Source organism: Tinamus guttatus, unplaced genomic scaffold (genome assembly GCF_059628265.1).
Source record: "Tinamus guttatus ecotype Peru unplaced genomic scaffold, ASM5962826v1 Tinamus_guttatus_pri_ptg000173l, whole genome shotgun sequence".
In the NCBI taxonomy this organism is placed as follows: Eukaryota; Metazoa; Chordata; class Aves; order Tinamiformes; family Tinamidae; genus Tinamus; species Tinamus guttatus.
The window spans coordinates 997,733-1,016,349 of record NW_028288707.1 but is presented as its reverse complement, the minus strand read 5'-3'; the positions used below and the strand labels follow the sequence as shown (position 1 = coordinate 1,016,349).

At 37.0% G+C, this 18,617-nt stretch overlaps 1 protein-coding gene across 1 annotated transcript in view; it reads left to right on the top strand.

Annotated features, from left to right (window-relative positions):
• Positions 1 to 2,078: 2,078 nt before the first annotated feature.
• Positions 2,079 to 18,617, top strand: part of LOC104574775 (3',5'-cyclic-AMP phosphodiesterase 4D) — a 345,941-nt gene continuing 329,402 nt past the window's right edge. The window contains exon 1 of the mRNA XM_088523262.1: positions 2,079 to 2,446. Within this exon, the coding sequence (XP_088379388.1) occupies positions 2,079 to 2,446 (368 nt within the window). The remainder of the gene's footprint in view (positions 2,447 to 18,617) is intronic.

The window sequence follows — 18,617 nt, the reverse complement described above, 5'->3', positions numbered from 1 at the left end:
TCAAACAACATTTCTATGATTCTGTGAAGTCGTAGGGTTACTCACAAAAGCTGTGTCTGATTTTATGTCACAAAAGGGAATGGTGATTGTGTACAACAGTCATAGTACAACATGGAAATAGAAAGAGAAGGGAAAAAAGTTATTTTTTTTTAATGGATCCTCTAGACCCACACTCCATATTGCAATTATCTGATTTGTCTTCAACACTGCATTTCATTCTCTTCTCACATACTACTTTAATCTTTATTCCTTTAATCTTCTTCCAATGCTCATTTCCTCTACATGCTGTCAAAACTGCCTGCTCCAGTCTCCCCTACCAGCTGCGAAAGAGCTGCCTGCCTTGACTGGATACGTAACAGGGCAGTCGGAACCGATAATTGTGTGAGCTTTACCCAGCTATAGTCTTTCCCTCAGTGGAAACACGAACTTGGGTCTTTCCCACTTTCACAGTATTTGTCACAACTTATTATCTAGCTTGAAATTGGTTGAGTAGCCTCCAAAGAGATGAGAAAGAAGAAATGAGGAGATGACTGATGTTTCGCAAGATTTACTAGGGAAGTGCTATCAGCTTGGAAAAGCCAGGTCTGGGACTTTTGCCCAGTAAGGGGAGAGTGACATCATTTTGGAGGTACATGCTCAGAGACTGAATCCTGACTGAAGGAGCTCTGTGTGTCTGTGCAGGAAGATTGAGTTGTGAGTTGGAGAATGGAAAAAAAATGCATCAACATATAAATGATATGGCATTGCCATTTACATGAAATTAAGAAATGTAGAAAGAAATGTATTAAGTTTAAAATGATTGTGAATGTGAGAAGAAAGTGAAAAAAACAAGGCAAGAACTACTTAAAAAAATATTTAGAGGAAGTGTATAGAGCACCTGATGAAGCCGATCAGAAGAGTCTAATCAGCAGATGTCTTCTTGGAAGTCTTAAGTCTTGTAAAAAGGTGTATATTCTATAGGGAGAGAGATATGTGGGGTGCCCACTTGCTTATACTCTGGCAAACAGAATAGAAAGACTTCAGAAATAATGAAATAATGTCCTGATGGCTTTCACATGGATGCTTGCAAGTTTATCTTTTATATTTTGTTAGAAAGGTAGTCATTATAGTCAAATATTGGGGAAGGGGGCGGGGGGGGGAGAGAGGGAAGGAGTGTTAGGTGATAGAGTATTACCATACATACTGTGTGGGTAAGTTCTGCCTAAGACAAGCAAAATCTGTACAATTTAATTCTAAAAATTTGAATCTGTAGTGGAATATTCACGGTATATGTGCAAAAGAATTTGAAATATAAAATTATATTTTTAAGTGCTTTTTTTTAGAATGAAGTTCCTGCTTGGTAGATTTGGTAAATGCTTGTGGTGAATCTTCTACAGTAGTTTCAAAGCAACGAAGAAAGCTTGAAATAAACGAGCTAAAACTCTTTTCTAATGGAAAAGTTGTTTATAGCAGGAAAGCTTTGCTCAGGCAGCGGGCTCAGCCTCGCTATAATTAAATCTTTCCTTCATTGATTTACAGCCGGCATTACTCGCCTTGGGGAGAGGGCTTAATTTTCGGGGAAGATGGCAGACCCAGGGAGAATTGCAGTTTGGGGAAGATACCATTTCCAAGCTTCTTATGGCAAAGGTCGGAAGGGTGATACGGGAGCCAGAGGAGGAGCAGAGGCTGGAGTCAGAGTCCGCGTTTAAGCCCCTGCAAACTTGTCAGTGAGGTTCAGCGCGGGCAACGTGGCCACCTGCGCGGGAGGCAGCGGGGCGGGGCGGCTGCTCCAGCCCCGGGGACAGGCCGCCCTCCCGCGCGCGGCCGGGCCCCGCGGCGCCGCTCGCGCTCCCGGGGCGCCCCCTCGGCGGCCCCGGCTGCGGGCTGCGCTCTGCGCCGGCCCCTGCCTCCCTTTAAACATTTCCGAGCGGGAAGCCGGCCCCCCGCGCCGCTCCCCGCCTTTCCCCGCCTCTCCTCCCGCGGCGCCGCGCGGCTCGGCGGCCCCCGCCGCTCGCAGCGCCGGCGAGGGGCGGCGCGGCAGGAGCTGTCCAACTTTTCAGCACATTTTCCCCGCCGCTGCCGGGGAGGAGGACGCGGCCATGGAGGCAGAGCGCGGCGGCGCCCTGTCCGCGCTGCCCGGCGGCAGCGAGGGCTCGGGCGGCGGCGAGGGCTCCGGCGGCGGGAGCCTCCAGGCCCCCAAGCATCTGTGGCGGCACGAGCAGCACTACCCGCCGCAGCTGCGGCAGCACCACTTCCTGCAGCACCAGCAGCCGCCCGCGCCGCCGCCCGCCTCGCGGGGCCGCTGCCCGGCCGGGGCGCGCGTCAGGCACCGCGGCTACTCGGACACGGAGCGCTACCTCTACTGCCGTGCCATGGACCGCGCCTCGTACGCCGTGGAGACCGGCCACCGGCCCGGCTTGAAGAAATCGCGGATGTCCTGGCCCTCCTCCTTCCAGGGGCTGCGACGGTAGGCGACGGCTCGGCCCCGCGCTCCCCGCTCGCTCTGCCCGGACGTGCGCGGGGGCGGCGGCGGGGGCCGCTCTCCTGCCCCGCGGGACTGCCGGGGGCCGGGCAGGGCGCGGGTGCGGGAATGCGGCGCCCTCCCCGTCCGGCGGAGCAGCTCGCTGCGGCCGAGGGAGGAGGAAAGAGGCGCCCGGAGGGAGGTGGGGCTGGAGCCGTGCGTGGGGAAGGGGCCGCGGGGCGACTCGCGACCCCCGCGCCCCGCAGGACCGCGGGGGGCACCGGGCTCCGGCGCGGACTCGTCGTCCCACGCGCGCCTGTCGGTGCGTGTCAAGGCGAGTGCTGAACACGTGCGTGGGAGCAGGACCGCGTCCGCGCCGGCGAGGAGCTGCCGCCCCGCTCCACCGCCCTCCCGCTCCGCCCGGCCCCGCTCTGCTGCCCGCGCCTCCCTCCAGGGGCTCCCCGGGAGCCGCGAGCGCCGGGGCGGCGTGGAAAGGACGAGGATCGAGCGCTGGTCGCACACACCAAGTTAAAACACGGAGCGCTCTGGGAAGCGGGAGGAGGCGAGGCACAAGCAGCCCTACGGCGCTTGCAGGATGAATGAGCTGGAGGAGGAAATAGGCTAATGGTTTCTTAGCCAGAGGGAGGAGTCCCTCGCTCACTAGTCTATTGTTCCTCGCTAAACGAGCTCTAGGTTTATTTTGCGGCACCTAGCTCGCCAATGGCTATTTTGCCTTTCATGGCTATCACACACATCTGCTTTAAACGCACATTCTCGGCCGGAATCACGAGTAACTTGTGCCTGTGTATTTTTCTGTTTTGAATTTTAGTAGCTACAACCACTTCCTCTCGGTGGAAAGCCACACGCCTCTGTGTGAGTAGTGAGCGGACATTGTGAATAAAGGGTTTCTGCTGAGAGCTGAGGGGCGATACTTAATACTCAGCTACCCTCTCATTTTTGGATTTCCTAGATAATGTGATTTTTTTTTTTGGTAGCATGATATGCTCGATGAATAAATAATAGACCCCTTTCCAAACAAAGATTGCTTTGTGTGTGTGTGTGTGGTGCACACTGTATTTTTTAGGATGTAGCCTTGCCCATAAATCTGAGTGAGAATCACCTGCCTGAATATTCTCTGGCGGTTTTTACTCTGTTTCTCTAGTGTTGGCTTAATTTCTAATTTGCATATGATTGAGAAGTAAAAAACAAGTCCAGCAATTCCAAATCTGAGCCATACTTACAGTCATTAAAATATGTCTTTTAACATCATCGGTTTTGAAGCGGCCATTCTTTTGCTACACCTTTATATCACTTGTGTGAACTCATGCTTGTCCAAAGTTAATGGTGTTAATTTTTTCACTAGGTAAGATTTGAAAGAACAAATCACAGGCTTCAGGAATGAACTATTGTTCAATTTAATGCCCTTTTCAATATACTCCTGTTCATTTTGTAGACAAAACATGCAGCATCTAGGGCTTTCAGTCTTTTAGAATGAGTATCTTTCTGTTTTCTGAATACAAAGAAGTTTAATTTTTGCAAATCATAATTGTTGCTTTGAGTATATTTCAGATTTTTTATTTTCCATTAATGATTAGGTAGTGAAGGGATGATAAATCATAGAGGGAAGCGAATGTGCTTATGTTACTTTTTTGTTAGGTTTTTGTTAGGTTTTGTGCCATTTAAACAGGAATTGGAAATTCTCTATAAACAGTATTTCTTTTTTTTAATGTTCTTATTATTAGCGCAAAATGTTGTTCTGACAAGCCATCTTGCTCTAAAGGGGTAAATGGTTGCTATTTTTTGTTATAGGATAGGAAAAAATACTTAGGTGTGCCTCTGTTTTTTGGAAAGTGGCATGAAGAAGCTTGTAAAATTGACAGTTCCATTTTTTCTTAGCAAAAATAAATTCCCACAGTTAAACATTTTCAATGCAACAGATAATTGTAATATGCAAAAAAGTGAACAAATTGTAACAAATTGTTTTATAAATATATTCAAGAAATTTAAGAAAAAGCTGGTCTTTCCAGGCATTTAATCCAAGTTCTGGGTCAATATTGCTTTTCTTCACTAAATGCAAAGTAGAATATCATCTTAGTATTTTTGTATAACACACAGATTGCAAAAACAACCCAACAAAACACCAGTCTTTTTTATATAGTTCAATTTGTTTTTCATTTTAACATTTTAAATATTTCTAAATAATTTAAACTAATTGTCAGAGGAACATTTCCTAAAGCTCATACGGATTTCCATGGATGTGAGGTTTAGGATGATAATTTCTCTTTAAGAAAACCCAAAACTATTCTAAACATGAGGAAATGGGGAAAAACAGTATAGAAACAGTATAAAACTGTGTACTGTGTTTTTATGTTTGGAACGCAACATGTATTAGGGATAGTATTAAACACTATTAGCTCAAAGATGCAAAATTATTTATATATGCATATATATATATAATTAGTTTCCCCAAAAATATTTTATTTTGATTTAAAAAGTCATAGTTCTTAAAAGCTCAGAGAAAAATGTAAAGGAACACTTCAGTAGCTAAATATACAACTTCAAAGTTTCTTCTATTTTAAGTTTTGCAAAAACCTAAAAAATATGCAACAGTTATGTTTTGCAAGAGAAATATGAACAAGCAATTGATTTAATGCTGAAATCAGAATTAAAAGTCTAGTAAGGCCTTATTATCCAAGCTGAAGAGAGTGAAAATTTAAAACACAAAATGAAACCTCACAAATTATAAACTGAAGTAGATACTTGAAAATCAGCAAACTTCTATTTCAGAATATAAAGTATATTTATAAATATCAATTTAATGCTTCCTCTGTCTCTGTATAATTATCACTATAGCTTTATAGATATGTATGGATTTAGTATAGTGCTGGATTTTTTCAAGGAACACAATAGTAATTCATTAGAAACAACATACATCAGAATCAATTGCTCATCGTAATGCTAACAATTATTCCTGTATTTCTTAATCCGAAACTGATCTGAATTCATATACACAACAGCAATGCAGAAGACAGAGTTGTCAAGCAGATATTTGGGACTAGGAGTCCGCTGATCTGGGATCTCTTTCTTGCCATGTGTTTACTGGGTGGTCTTGGGCAAATCAAATAATCTCTGTGCCATTGTTTTCGCATGTGTAATATGTAAAGCAGAAGTGCAGTCATTGCAGATTTATGTTAAAGTGACTTTAGGATCACAAAATAAAAGGGTACTGTCTAATCATAAGCAGTGCTGGTGGAATTAGGAAATAAATACTTCAAGTCAAAAAAGTTTCTACTTCATCATGAAAACCATTCAGGCTAATAAATGGAGCCGATATTCTGATTGTCTTTAAACATTTCATGTACTTCTATTTGTTTTTCACATAACTTCATTATTGCATGCGCTATATTAAGAATTTGGCAGTTTTAAAAAAGAAAACTTAGCAGTTTTAAAGGCCGGCAATTAGTCATATGTCAATTAAATCATCCTGCCGTATCATCTTATTATGTTCTCTTTCAGACAGGAAAATCTAGAGAAGAAATACCATATGTCCTAATTCCACTAGTTGTGGTATTTCCCAAGATGTCGTATCTTTAAGATACATCCTATTATCTCAGACATCTTTTCTACCTGGTTTTCCAGGTAGTTTCCAACTTTTTGTCTTTATTTCTATGTAAACAATTACACATAGGGAAGGCAGTATTTTCCTTGCAATTGAATATCCTGGTGCTACACAGAGGGAAGGCAATGTTTTTCTTGTAATCCAATAAGCCTCCTGCTTGCTCCTTAATGTTGTCTATTTTAAAATTGTACTTTATTAAGTGGCTGTTATAATTTGTCCCTGTCAAGAAAAAGTATTTCCTCTCCCTTTGCCTTCATTGTACCGTACTGTCTCTAACTGTATAATATACGGTGTTGTATTGCTTATATGCAGAGGTAGCCCAAATGCTATTTTTTTCCCTTGAATTTTATTTTTTTCCACTCAGTAGGGGATTTAGAAACCGAAATAATAACCAAATTCAATGGAGCTTAATATTTTGGTGGTCCAGAGTCATTATTCTCTAGTAGGAGAAGAAGTACGCTCTATGTGTTTGTTTCTTGATACTCTGAAATCTGGGATACTGCATACCACAGTTACAATTCGGCTAGATAAACTCTTGGTTTCTTTAGCTACAACTATAGCATCTGGAAAAAATAATGGTACAAATCTTGCAAAAAATCTGATGCTTGCTCCAAGAAAATGGAACCATTCTTTCCATTCTAAAACTCATTCGATTCTTGTTTCAATTGAGAATCTCTTGACCTAGTATGTCCTACCTACTTCTACCCAGCCTAGCAAAGGGAAAACTAATATTTTCAGAGTTACAGGCCAATAGAAATGTTCTCAGAATTTAGTAGCAGTCTCTGTGATGGTAATAATAATTAAGAATATTGTCATTTACTTGTCTGGCAACATTTTGTTGCTTTGTTTACTACTAAGAAATACTGGCATCAAGATGTTACAATAATTGGCATATGCTAACCTTCAAGCATACAAAGAATTTCCACAAGTTAATAAATACTGTTGGCTTAAAGTTCTCGATGAATTAGTCATAAAAGATAAATAAACAAGACACACATGTTTTAAGAGTATTTTAAATAAATGTCTACCAGAGTGTTCCTTTAATTTTTTTTTTTGTTTCAGAAGGCTTACTTGTCTGCCTTGAACACTCTAAGTAGCATTTGTGTTTGTGCTGTTGGAATTTGTAAAAGTATTAGCTTTTAAAATTTAACTATACAAATAAATTTGCTTGAATATGAATATCGTTGCAAATGAATGGTGAGTACTTTGGTTAGTATACAAATCTGGTAATTTAGCAGGCCATCATAACCAAATAGAGAGGTAACTGAGATGTAAATCCCTTTTATTAGAGACAGTACTATGTAATGTCGACCTTAAAATTATGTTAATAATTGCCTACTTTATTTCTCAGCTATATAATGCATTTTTATTCTAGTACTTTAAAAATAGGTTTGAATATAGCAACATTATTTAAGTGCTATTGAAGACATCTGTCCAACGAGTGGTTTCTTGAGTCATGCTGTCAGCCCTGTGACATTCAGCTCGTCTTCTAAAAGCCTTTCTCTTGGGCCATTAGGATGCGTAACTGAGGGATAATTCAGATGGTAATTCTAACTGAAACTCTAAAAGAGCCTTAGCAGATTTCTTATAGAAGTTATTTTAAAAGGAATTAAATCATTTTAGCTATACTGTACTCCTCTGTTAGAGAAGATTTTGGAGACAGCAGATGATTGGAAAACTTGTGAGAATATACCGATGTGTTAGAAGTGTAAATGTGAGAGGAAGCTGGGAAACCATAGGTCCAAAAACGGGGCAGAGCCATTTGACTGCTAAGTATATAGTTTTGATGGATAGGTTCCAAGACTGAATTTCTTGCCAGGGAAAGGCAGGAATTTCATGAAGAAAAAGTGTTAGGCAAACTTCTCTCAATATCACCTAATGGAATGATTTGAAAGAAATTTACCTAAGTAAATTACATAAGTAATGTGGAATATCAATTTTTCTATGCAAATTTGATCAGTGTAAAGGAATATAGTAGTTCCAGAAAATCAGAGCATTACTAAAGTATTTCATTCTATAAACAAAATTGCATCTTATTTCTGAGAAGGAGGGTTCTTTTTTTGGTAATATGGAGGATCACCACCATGTCTGGATCAAAACCAAAGCTTTACTGGAAATCTGGAGAAACTAGATGAAATAGTGCCAGTTTAAGCTGGATATTCAGTGGTGATAATATATTATATTATATACCTTTTGATAATAGGAATTAAAATGTTTTAGTAAAATATGTTAAAATTCTGTTGACGATGTTTTAAATATTATCCTGTTGTCTACATTCTCTTTGATGTTTTAAGGCCTTAAATTATATATAGCAAAGATTACAGTGCCACAGCAAAATTTATCAATTACTGACAGCAAGGAGATATCCCACTATTGTTCATTTCCAAGTTCTTTTCAGTTGTATCCATCTCTGCTCCTGCATCTTACCAGTGGCTGTTGGCTTAAAGCTTTCTGCAGAGTTATTTTGATGGGAATTGTAAGGTTTTATTGAAGATTTCAGACTAATCATTTGATTTAATCATGATTCTGCTGTTCTGTATAAATCTACATCTTATCTAGTTTCTAGTTATTTAAAATGGGTATGTACAGTATCTACAGCATAGCTTCTGAGTATTTTCTAGTAATGCCCTAAAGAAAAATAGCGATCCTCTGCAGTATGCTATTTGCTCTCTCATCTTTTTTGCAAGGGCAGATGTGTCTGTCTTGATATTTCTTTTTGTTTTTCTTTGGACACACCTGTTCTGATAGACTGATGATAAATAAGCCAAGATCAACAGGCCACCTAACTTAGTATGTGCTTATAAATGGGCCTTGGAACCCAATTCTTTTGTTTGCTTTCACTGCTTTCTCTAAAACCTCTTCCAAAAGATTTTTTGTAATTGAGTCTCCCTAAAAAAACAGGTCCATTTGCTCTTTTGGACCATGCATTGTAGGAAAACTTCTGAGGACCTCCGCTCAAATAGCTGACATCTATAGAGGAAAGAAAAGCAAAAAAAAACTACCCTCTTTGAGGTCTAAAAATTGCTAGAAACTTTAACATATTTGGAACAATAGCTTAGCTTAGTTTTATTATTCTTTCTGAAGCAGAGTCATAAAGATACATTCCCAAAGGGAAGTAAAGGTATGGAAGAAGTATCTGTCCTCTGGCCTAACCTCACATTTTGGAGATTAATCAAAAAGCTACATTAAAAATTTCTGTGCATATATGTGCATATTTATTAAAACACACATGCAAAGACAAAATAAGGAAAAAATATAAGTTTATATTAAAAAAAAAAAAGAGACCACATTATTTCAGGAGACTATGAAGTGCAGTAAAGTTGTGCTCAGAATCTGCAACAGTTGAAGACAATGTATGGTAATTTATCCTTCCTTTTCTCTTGGAAAATGTTGCAATAGAGCAGAAGATTTCCTGCTAAATGCTGAAACTAAGAAACTACTGCATGGACATCACTCCGTAATCAACGTAGGTTATCGCATTTACATTTTGGGATGCAGTCTAAATTTTTCTTACAGCAGCTGATCATAATAAGAAATGAGAATAAGAGTAGCTACTATTAAAATTACCTTTTAAGTTTGGGACACTTCCATTTTTTTTTCAATATTACTTCTAAACTCATATTCTCATTAACTTGATCAACTCCTTTTATCTTCATTTTCTTTCTATTCATAAAATGAAATAGAACTGAGTATTCCAAGATAACATTTGGCTTCTCAGGGAACACTATGGGGAATGTTTATCAAAATGAATACTTTGGAGTTAAAAAAGAGTAAGCTGTGGTAAGAAAGTAAAAAGAGTAAGTATTGGTAAGAAAGTATGGGAGAGGAGGCTAGTAAATGGAAGAAGGTCAAAAGTTCTGTCCAATTGTTCTGTGGATTGGTATAACATCAAATAAAGACCATCACAGATTTAAGACTGAGATGCTCTTTTGAGGATATACCAAAATCATCATCTGTTCTTCGTCTCTCTTTCTCTCTCTCTCTCTCTCTTTCTCTCTCTCTCACACACTCACAAACACACACACTCATATAGATGCCTGAAATATCATCAAATAAAATTGTAATAAAATATCGGTTCTAACCAATCTGATGACAGGGTGGTACTAAGAATTGGTACATATGTATCACATGCTCCAGGAGATTATCTCCTTTCTCTTTATTTGGCTACAAACTATAATTTATAGGCAATTTCTGTTTGTTTATGCACTGATGTTCTAGGCCAAGAATGTTTAGGCATAATCCGCTTTTGACTGTGAGAATAAAAATAACATAAACTTAAGATAGGTGTTTTGATACATTTACATTGTTTACAGGCTTTCCCATATGTGAGGAGAAAAATGCTACATTTCATGAATGAACCATCTATTTTCATCAGTTGACAAGGAGTAAATAGAGCGTACTATATAAAAATTACTGAGATAATCATCTAAATTTCTGTTTTCCATTACTGCTGCTTACTAAAATGCAAAAGAAAGTTATAATAGCAAATAATAACACCTCAAGGATGTGGTGAAACCAAATATTGCATTAAGTATTAAAACATATAAATAAATGTATATTTATAACTATATATATTTTATATAAAATATATAAATAAAAAGAAATAGACACGAGTATGCAAAGCCTACCACAAAATCTTCACTAAAATCATCTCAGAAATCTCAACATATTTTGATTACTTTCTGACTAGCTTCCTTCAATCTCAGCAAAGGTTGTTTGATATTCCATAGGAACGTTACCAATTTACATTCATTCTTACTGATTATAAACTAGTAGCAGAAATTGTGGTCACCTGGGATGTGTTGACTTCAGTAGGGTTGCTAGCAGAGTGGTTTTGGTTTATGACAGCAGGCTATTCTGAGAAAAGTACTTTACCTGTCAGTTCATATTGCCAGAAATGTGCCACTACAGGAATAAAAGTAAGCTAGTTTACAAGGTTCGTTTTCTGAAGACTAGCAGAATTTCTTGGATTAAGGAGGGTCTTGTATTTACAATGTATTTTTCTTCTTGAATAGTTCTATAGTATTTAAAAAACTACAGACTGCTTTCTACAAAACGCATTTCAAGCCTTTTGTATACATTTTAAAAATGTATAAAAAGAGTCTCTTGTTGTTGCAGTAGAATCATAGATTCCAGCACATGTTTTCTTCTTTTATTTCTTTTTTTTTCTTTACAGTTTGTATTTTTGGAGTTCCAATTTAGTTGCTTTCCTTTAAACCATCTCCAATTTTGGTTCATACCTTTCATTATATCCCATGTCCAAAATTAACTCAATAGCCATCAGCTGCTAAGACTAGATAGTGAAGAAGGATAGCTTAAGAGTTCTACAAGTTATGCTCCTCTTTACTTATCCTAGTTTGGTAGTTGAGTTTTTTCCAACAGCATAGCAATATTGAATCATATTCAGCTTCTCATACATAATAACCCCAAGTGTTTTCCAACAGAATTGCTGTCTAATTGGTTATCTTGCAGTTGTGTAGTTGATTCTTCCCAGGTGTATGTTCTTCCTAATCCTATAATAATAAATAAAGATCAAGTACTTCCCAGAAGTGATGAAGTATGAAAAACGAATATAGTCAGAATGTCACTTGTCACTACATTTATAGTATAATGTATCGTATAGGGTCCATAGGAAACTCTATTAGACTGTTAAACCATTTTAATACAAAATTTAGTGGTATATTTAGTTTAGGCGTAGTGTTCTATATTTAAACTTAAAAAAGGTTTTGACTTGGTGGTCACATTGAAATGAGAGGCAAGCATTGGTGTACTACTAGTAGAATTGTTGGTGTGTATGATAATAATTTATAGGTTTTTTTTAGTTTTTTTTTTTAGTGACAGGTATATCATCAAATAAAAAAAGACAGAGAAGTGCTTTTTTTGGCAAGAGCAGGGGAAACATGCAGGAAATAATTAAATTATTCATTTTAAAATTCTTGAATCTATTAAATAATGCAGCATTATAGAACAGTCCACATGAATGGAAACAACTGGACAGTTCTTACCTGCATCATATTCAGAAGCAAAACTGTATCAGCAAAGTCTCCATTATAGTCTTTTTCTATAGAATTGTCCAGAATAGGCATTAAATCTTTTCTGATCTATTTAACTTTTAATAACTAGAAATGTGGTCGAAATCTTAATGAGGGAATCTAGAAAGATTACATTGAAAGATTATAGTGGGAGGAAAATTGTCAGATGTCTGGCAAATCATTTTTTAGAAAACCTTGTTCAAAATGTGAAATCAAATAGTCTATGCTCCTTATATGTTAGGAACCTCTTTTTTTTTTTATTCAAAGTATATCTACACATAGTAAGGGTAATGAATCTGGAAGTGCAAATTGAAAAGTAGCTAAGAGAAGAAAATTTTCCTGTGAGTTGGCAATAACAAAATTTTAAGAATAAAGTAATAGTAAACTGTAGAAAAGTTAGAGAAGAAAGAACAGACTGGAACCAACACATGCGTTTTCTGCCCTTCTAACCATATAATATTTTTCATTGGTTAGAAGTAGGAAATTACCTGAGAAATTGTGTATAAATGACGTTAATTAATTTCAATTTACAGAGCTTATTCCTTTTGATTCTTTCTTTAGACATATACTTTTAGTTAAAAATTACACATATTTGTATTCATCAAATAAGGTCAGAGACGTGCTGCCACCTGCACTCCAACTTACCTTGCAGGAGCTGTGTATGTGTGTGTTATAACATAATTGAGGTGTGAATTGCATTGAACTTCTTGGGTTTTGGAAGAGGAAGTTGATTAAGCTGAAAGATCCTAGAGCATTGTACACTTTATAAGCTTGTACATGTACTTACAAAGTTGAAAACCTGTTCTCGTACTATTTAGAGTATCTTTTGGCTTTATATGAAGAAATAGCTTTAACAATGCAGAAATTTCGCTTTCTAATTTTATTGCCCTTTTTTCTCAAAGAGAAACAAAATAGAGGCAAGACATACACAGTTACAACAGTTACAACATTCTCAACCCTGTGAGTTGACTCAGATTAAAACCTGAATGCTTTTGTTGCTTTTAGATGCTGCTTGGTGATAGCAGTGACTACAGCACTGGCATTATGATATAATGGCCTGAACACAAATTTAATATGTAGATTATTAAATTCCAATAACGAATTTTCCCCATTCTTACTTTCCTTCATATGTATGGAAATCTGAGCTTTTAAGTCTTCTAGAATTTTGAGGCTCCAATATTACCCTAGTGTGTAGCTTGAATAAAAAATAAAAATTAATAATAAAAAAAACTAGAGAATATTATTCTAGAGGCAATAATCAGCCACAATCTTAAATTAAAATCAGTAGAGAAAATCTGTATATGAGTATCACAAGATGAATCTCATCATGTTCCCAAAACTTGAAAAGTATTCTGAACTTCTGGGTACTCCAGCAAGTGCTTGTCTTAAAAACCCTGGATGAAATTCTCTCATTTGCCAAAATGAACTTAAAGTGCTCAGAGACTTGAAGAGTAGAAAACCCATTTTCAATTCCATTTTCAGTAGAAAAAAAATAAAGATTCCATGACATTCTGTACAGTGTGTTGATTCTCTAGAGAGAGAAAAGTTCAAAGAAAAAGTTCAGGAAAATGCATGATGGAACCTCCCTAGTGTCTGATGCCCGGTCTTCCCATTTCCTGGGCATATTACCAGCTGTCCCAACTCTTACCCCATTTTTTGAAAACCACATAAGATTATTATATATGATTATGTGTTTATTTGCATGAAAAAGGATGTTAAAAAAATGGACTAAGGTTTTGTTGAGGTTGTTTTTAAACTTGCTGCTATGATAGGCAAGGAAATTTGCAACTTGAGTAGACTTTGTAAATAAAATGAACACTGATGTATTCTGCTTAGATGAATGTTCACACACTGCTTTCTGGTAATTAACCCCTTGAGTATTGCACATGCACCAGTTTCTCTTCCTCCAAAGAGATTACTTTGGTTTGGGAATTACCTAGGTATTTTAGTTTATGATGTGAATCATACCAACATGAAGGATGTTGGCAGAAATGCAAGAATAAGTAACTTTCCCATTGGTTTATTTCCTAGCTAGAATTTTGAGCTTTAATTTCATGTGACTATATAATCCCTATTATGTTGAATGTCTCTTTTTTTGTCATTAATATACTAGTAAATATAATTCTGTAACACTTAGCTTCCTAAGTTTTATTTTTTAAGAAATGAATTTTGCATACATAATGCTTTGTACATTCTTATAAGTTTAAATTTGGAGAATGGCTTAGGTAAAATAACTGCTTGCTCAGTAATTGATGAAATCCACATTAATAAAATCCTAGCACAGTGATAAAATAAATTGGTTGGACTTTGAAGGAACTAGAGAATTTACAATCTTGTGGCTTTATCCTATATTAATGAAAATATAATAGCTTGAAATTAAAAATGGTTTACAATATTAATTGCATTTGTTACATCATTAGATGATGAAAATAGGCACTTTTTTTTTCTCTTTTATTCCTTGGAAGAATTTCTGATTTCCAGCCTGCTTAGCACAGGAATATAGCTTTAATTTTACATGCACAGGCAGTGCAGGTTATATAAAGTGAAATATAGCATTCTTTTGTTGGAATACATTTTTAAGTTATAAAGAGCCAGAAAATAGGTATTACTTTCCAAGCCACCTAAGCACCTAAACTTTGGTATTTATAGCCATTCTATATATTTTTGTTGCTGTTATTTTATTATTTTCTTGTTATATTTGATAGAGTTGAAATGTAGAATAAAATGTTTTAATTCAAAGATCAAGTCAGCCAGTGATAATCTAAACAAGCTAAAATGTAGGTATATGACCTGAGATTACAGGTTGATGCAAATAGAGAAAAAAAAATTAAGAAGACAGAATTTATGGGCAACTTAACCTTTGTCAGAATTCCAAAGTGCCCTAAAATGACTTCCTCCCCTATATGAAGCTTTCTTTGTCACCTAAAACTAGAGATTTTGCATCAGCATGGGAAAACAAGTTTAGTATACATTGAGTAGTATGGTTGTTAAATGCACATAGGTGTCAGAACTGAAAAAGCTACATCTTTTTATCATGCTCATTCTCAGAAGTCAGACATGTTTCTAGGCCTTTCTCTAAGCACTGTATCTGCACTGCAACTTTTATTGCAACTTTTAAATGATATAAACTCCCATTTCTACTTCCCTAGCTTTTAGAAAGCTTCCAAGTCTCATTTATTTCCTTGTGATCTGTCTGCATTTCTATCTCTCTTGGGACAAAAAGGAGAGAGAAAAGTGGTCCAGTCAGAGCTCTATAAACAGAATCACCTACTTTTTCCATTACATACAGGAACTTAATGACCTTTTTGAAAATATTAAAATTTAACACCAGTTAAATTTGTGTGTGCTACGATTGGTACAAAAGCTATTTTTGTGGGCTCTTTAATATAAAATAACTTTGTATTTTTTTCTGTTTTTGTTTTGTGGCAGAGGGAGATGTCAGCCCTTTCTTTTTATGTAGATGGGTTATTGCATGTGAAATGTTAACACTAGGTATGACTTGTCATCTGAAGAAGCTAGATGTATGGCAAGATATACAGTTTACTTAGGTCCCGTGCAAAATTGCTTGACTGTTTGGGTTTAATGACTTAAAATAATGTTCATGAAAGATATTTTCAATCTTTTTGCAAACATGGGAAAGCTGCCACTCCAAAGGGAATATAAAAGAGCATGATGGGTTAGTTTTGCAAATTACTTTCTAGTGCATTTTTCCTTAATGATAAGAAAAGAATGTTTTCAGCTTGTTTGAAAATTTGACAAGTGTTAATTAAGGGTTGGCATTATGAGCTGATTTGGAAGTGCAAGTTATCAGACAGGAAGAAAGATAAAAATGAAGTGGGGAAAACTAATGAATAACCTTGAGGGTGAAAGAAGCACCTTTATCTGATGCCATAGAATGAGGAAAGACAGTAAGGAGGATTTAAAAAAGGGTAGAGAGATGTTGATGAAATGGATTAGGAAATTCTCTTTGTGGTAGCATTCTGAACCAATGAATGAGATAGATACAAAATAAAGAAACTCTGGATTAAAGTGTTATCTTTGTAGATACATATATGGGAAAAAAGTGTGTCTAAAATCTACAGTGTTTTGCTCTTCAGTGTGTGATCTTACATGGATCATCTCTGAACATCTATTGCAAAATGTACATATACTCTTAGGTAGATGCATTGAATATTGCTGTGTCCTTTGTAGCAGGTAGCCTCCGCATGCATGAAAGAGTTGTACACCTTTAGGCTTTATTATGGAAATCCTGTGTAAGGATAAAAGATCATGTGGATTTTACTGTAGTACTTCATTTCTTTCATTTCCTACATATATTGTAATTTTTTTTGCCAGATATTTCAGTAGGAATGTTATGATGGCAAAATCTATTTAACTTGTTCTCCATATATAAAAGAAGTTTGAAAAAAACCTGAAGGATGGCTTCCTGAGTGTCAGGTTTGTGCTGCATTAGTCATGAAAAAGGTAGCTACATTTATTTGTAGCATCTTTAGTATTCAAGTGATCGTTCATTTTGCAGAGAAAGGTCTGCACTTCCAGTAATGTGTGGGTGACTTGTGCGTACCTCATTCACTAGTCAGAGAGATAGACTCCTACATTAATACATTTTATGACATTATGGCAGATCCTCTTTTCTTTGTTTTCTTTTTGTCTTTTTTTTTTCTTAGCAGGCTATATTTACAAATATGAAAAAAAAGTATTTTTCAGAATCCTTCAAATAATTGAGACGAATCAGTAATTGCTCACATGGAAGCAATTGGATACCGCAGAATATGAGAAGTGAGCAAATTGGATGCAAATGGCAAAGTATCCTGTTTCAAATATTTTCTGACCAGTTTACAGTGGTAACTGGCTCTTTACCTAATTAGTCTTATTTAAGAGAAAAAAAGTGTATTTGCATTTTTTTAAAAGGTTACTTTGAGTCAGACTAATTTTCTAGGGTGTCATATCTACTGGAATAGAGGTATCTATTAAGACACTTCAGTATGTCTTCATATCTTAAGAGAGGGTAGGGCCTGACTAAAACTGTAGGTACATATGATGCAAAACTCCCTTCACCCACAGAGAAAGGAAAACACACATTCTTAAATCAAAGGAGGAAAAATATAACTGTCAAGTAGGTATACTTTACCTGTAGGCTGATAAATTTTCATGTCACTTGCTAAAAAGCTATTTTAAGAAGATGGTAATATGATAAAATTATATGGTAGGAAGTTGATTAAAAAGATATCAACTAGTCATGGTTACATAAATAAAAGTGTTATTTGCACGTGTGTGTATTAACTTACTTTTATTACTGTGGTTTCCCAGGAAGTCTGAAGAAAATAAGCAGCCAACTACCTTCTGAAATTACAGACCAAATTAGTAGTTTTATATAGAAGTTTTTATTAATGTAGACAGTTTAATTAGAGGACAGCAATACTCAAGATAGTTAAAAATGAAACTTTTAGTTTTGCCTAGGCACTTTGTGCCTTGCCAGAGTTTGAGGTACCTGCAAAATTATTGTTGGCATGTAAATAAAAGCTGAAAAAACAGTATTTTCTAAAGTATCGAACACATCTGTTGAACTGCTACCTGTTGCAAAAGCTAGAAATTATTCAGTGAAAGGTATAAACCTTAGAGCAGGTTATGCTGAAGTAAATGAGTGTAAACAGGCAGAACTCGAGGTATTCTGTGCCAAGTGCATAGGTGCAGGCAGTAACGTCACAAGAAAGTTTATTGAGGGGGAGGCTATGTCAGACTTAGCTCAGGGCGTTTGAGTAGGTGTGCAGAATAGCTTGCAATCCAGAAGCAAACATTCGTGCTTTCCCCTCATAGCTGTTTTACGTTCCTCTGTTTCTAATGCCACTTTGCTATAGAAGCCAGGATGAAGGCAGAGTTCATAAAACCATGCACAATGAAAAGAGCAAAGCAAACTGTCAGCCGTTTCTGCCCAATGCAGGCATCAAACAGCTCATTTTCCTAGCTGACGACAATTGTCCCAGAGCCTAAATAATACTCCTTGCTTGTAGGCCTTGCAGTGCACATGCTCTGAATTCTTGCTCTTTCAACATAAACAAAGGACTGAACTGCAAAATGGGGAAGCATTTGCTTAGGAAAACCTGCATGACACTGTTCTGTAGGTATAATAATCTTATCTTTAAAATATCTTAAATAATCTTTAATTTTGGAATTAAAGTATAACCTTAGAAGTCTAAGGGGAGATCAAACTGTTGATATATATGTGCATTTGCATAACTGCACAAACAGATATAGGTTATGCCCAGACATAAATTGCTGCAAACAGCATAGCTAATAAGTTTTGCAGGTTGACAGACTGAAACAGTATATTTTTTAATCTCATGCAGAAGTGTAATGAAGGCTTTTAGGCTGTCCTCAGTGGAAAGGGCCATTTGTGTCAGCTTAGACCGGCACGAAGTCTAAGCTTTAAACTCCCCAAGGCTTTGATTTATTGGTTTCAGTTCAGTGTTTTGGTGTCAATGTTGGCAAGCGTTTATATATTACATTGAGAAGATAAATCATCTCT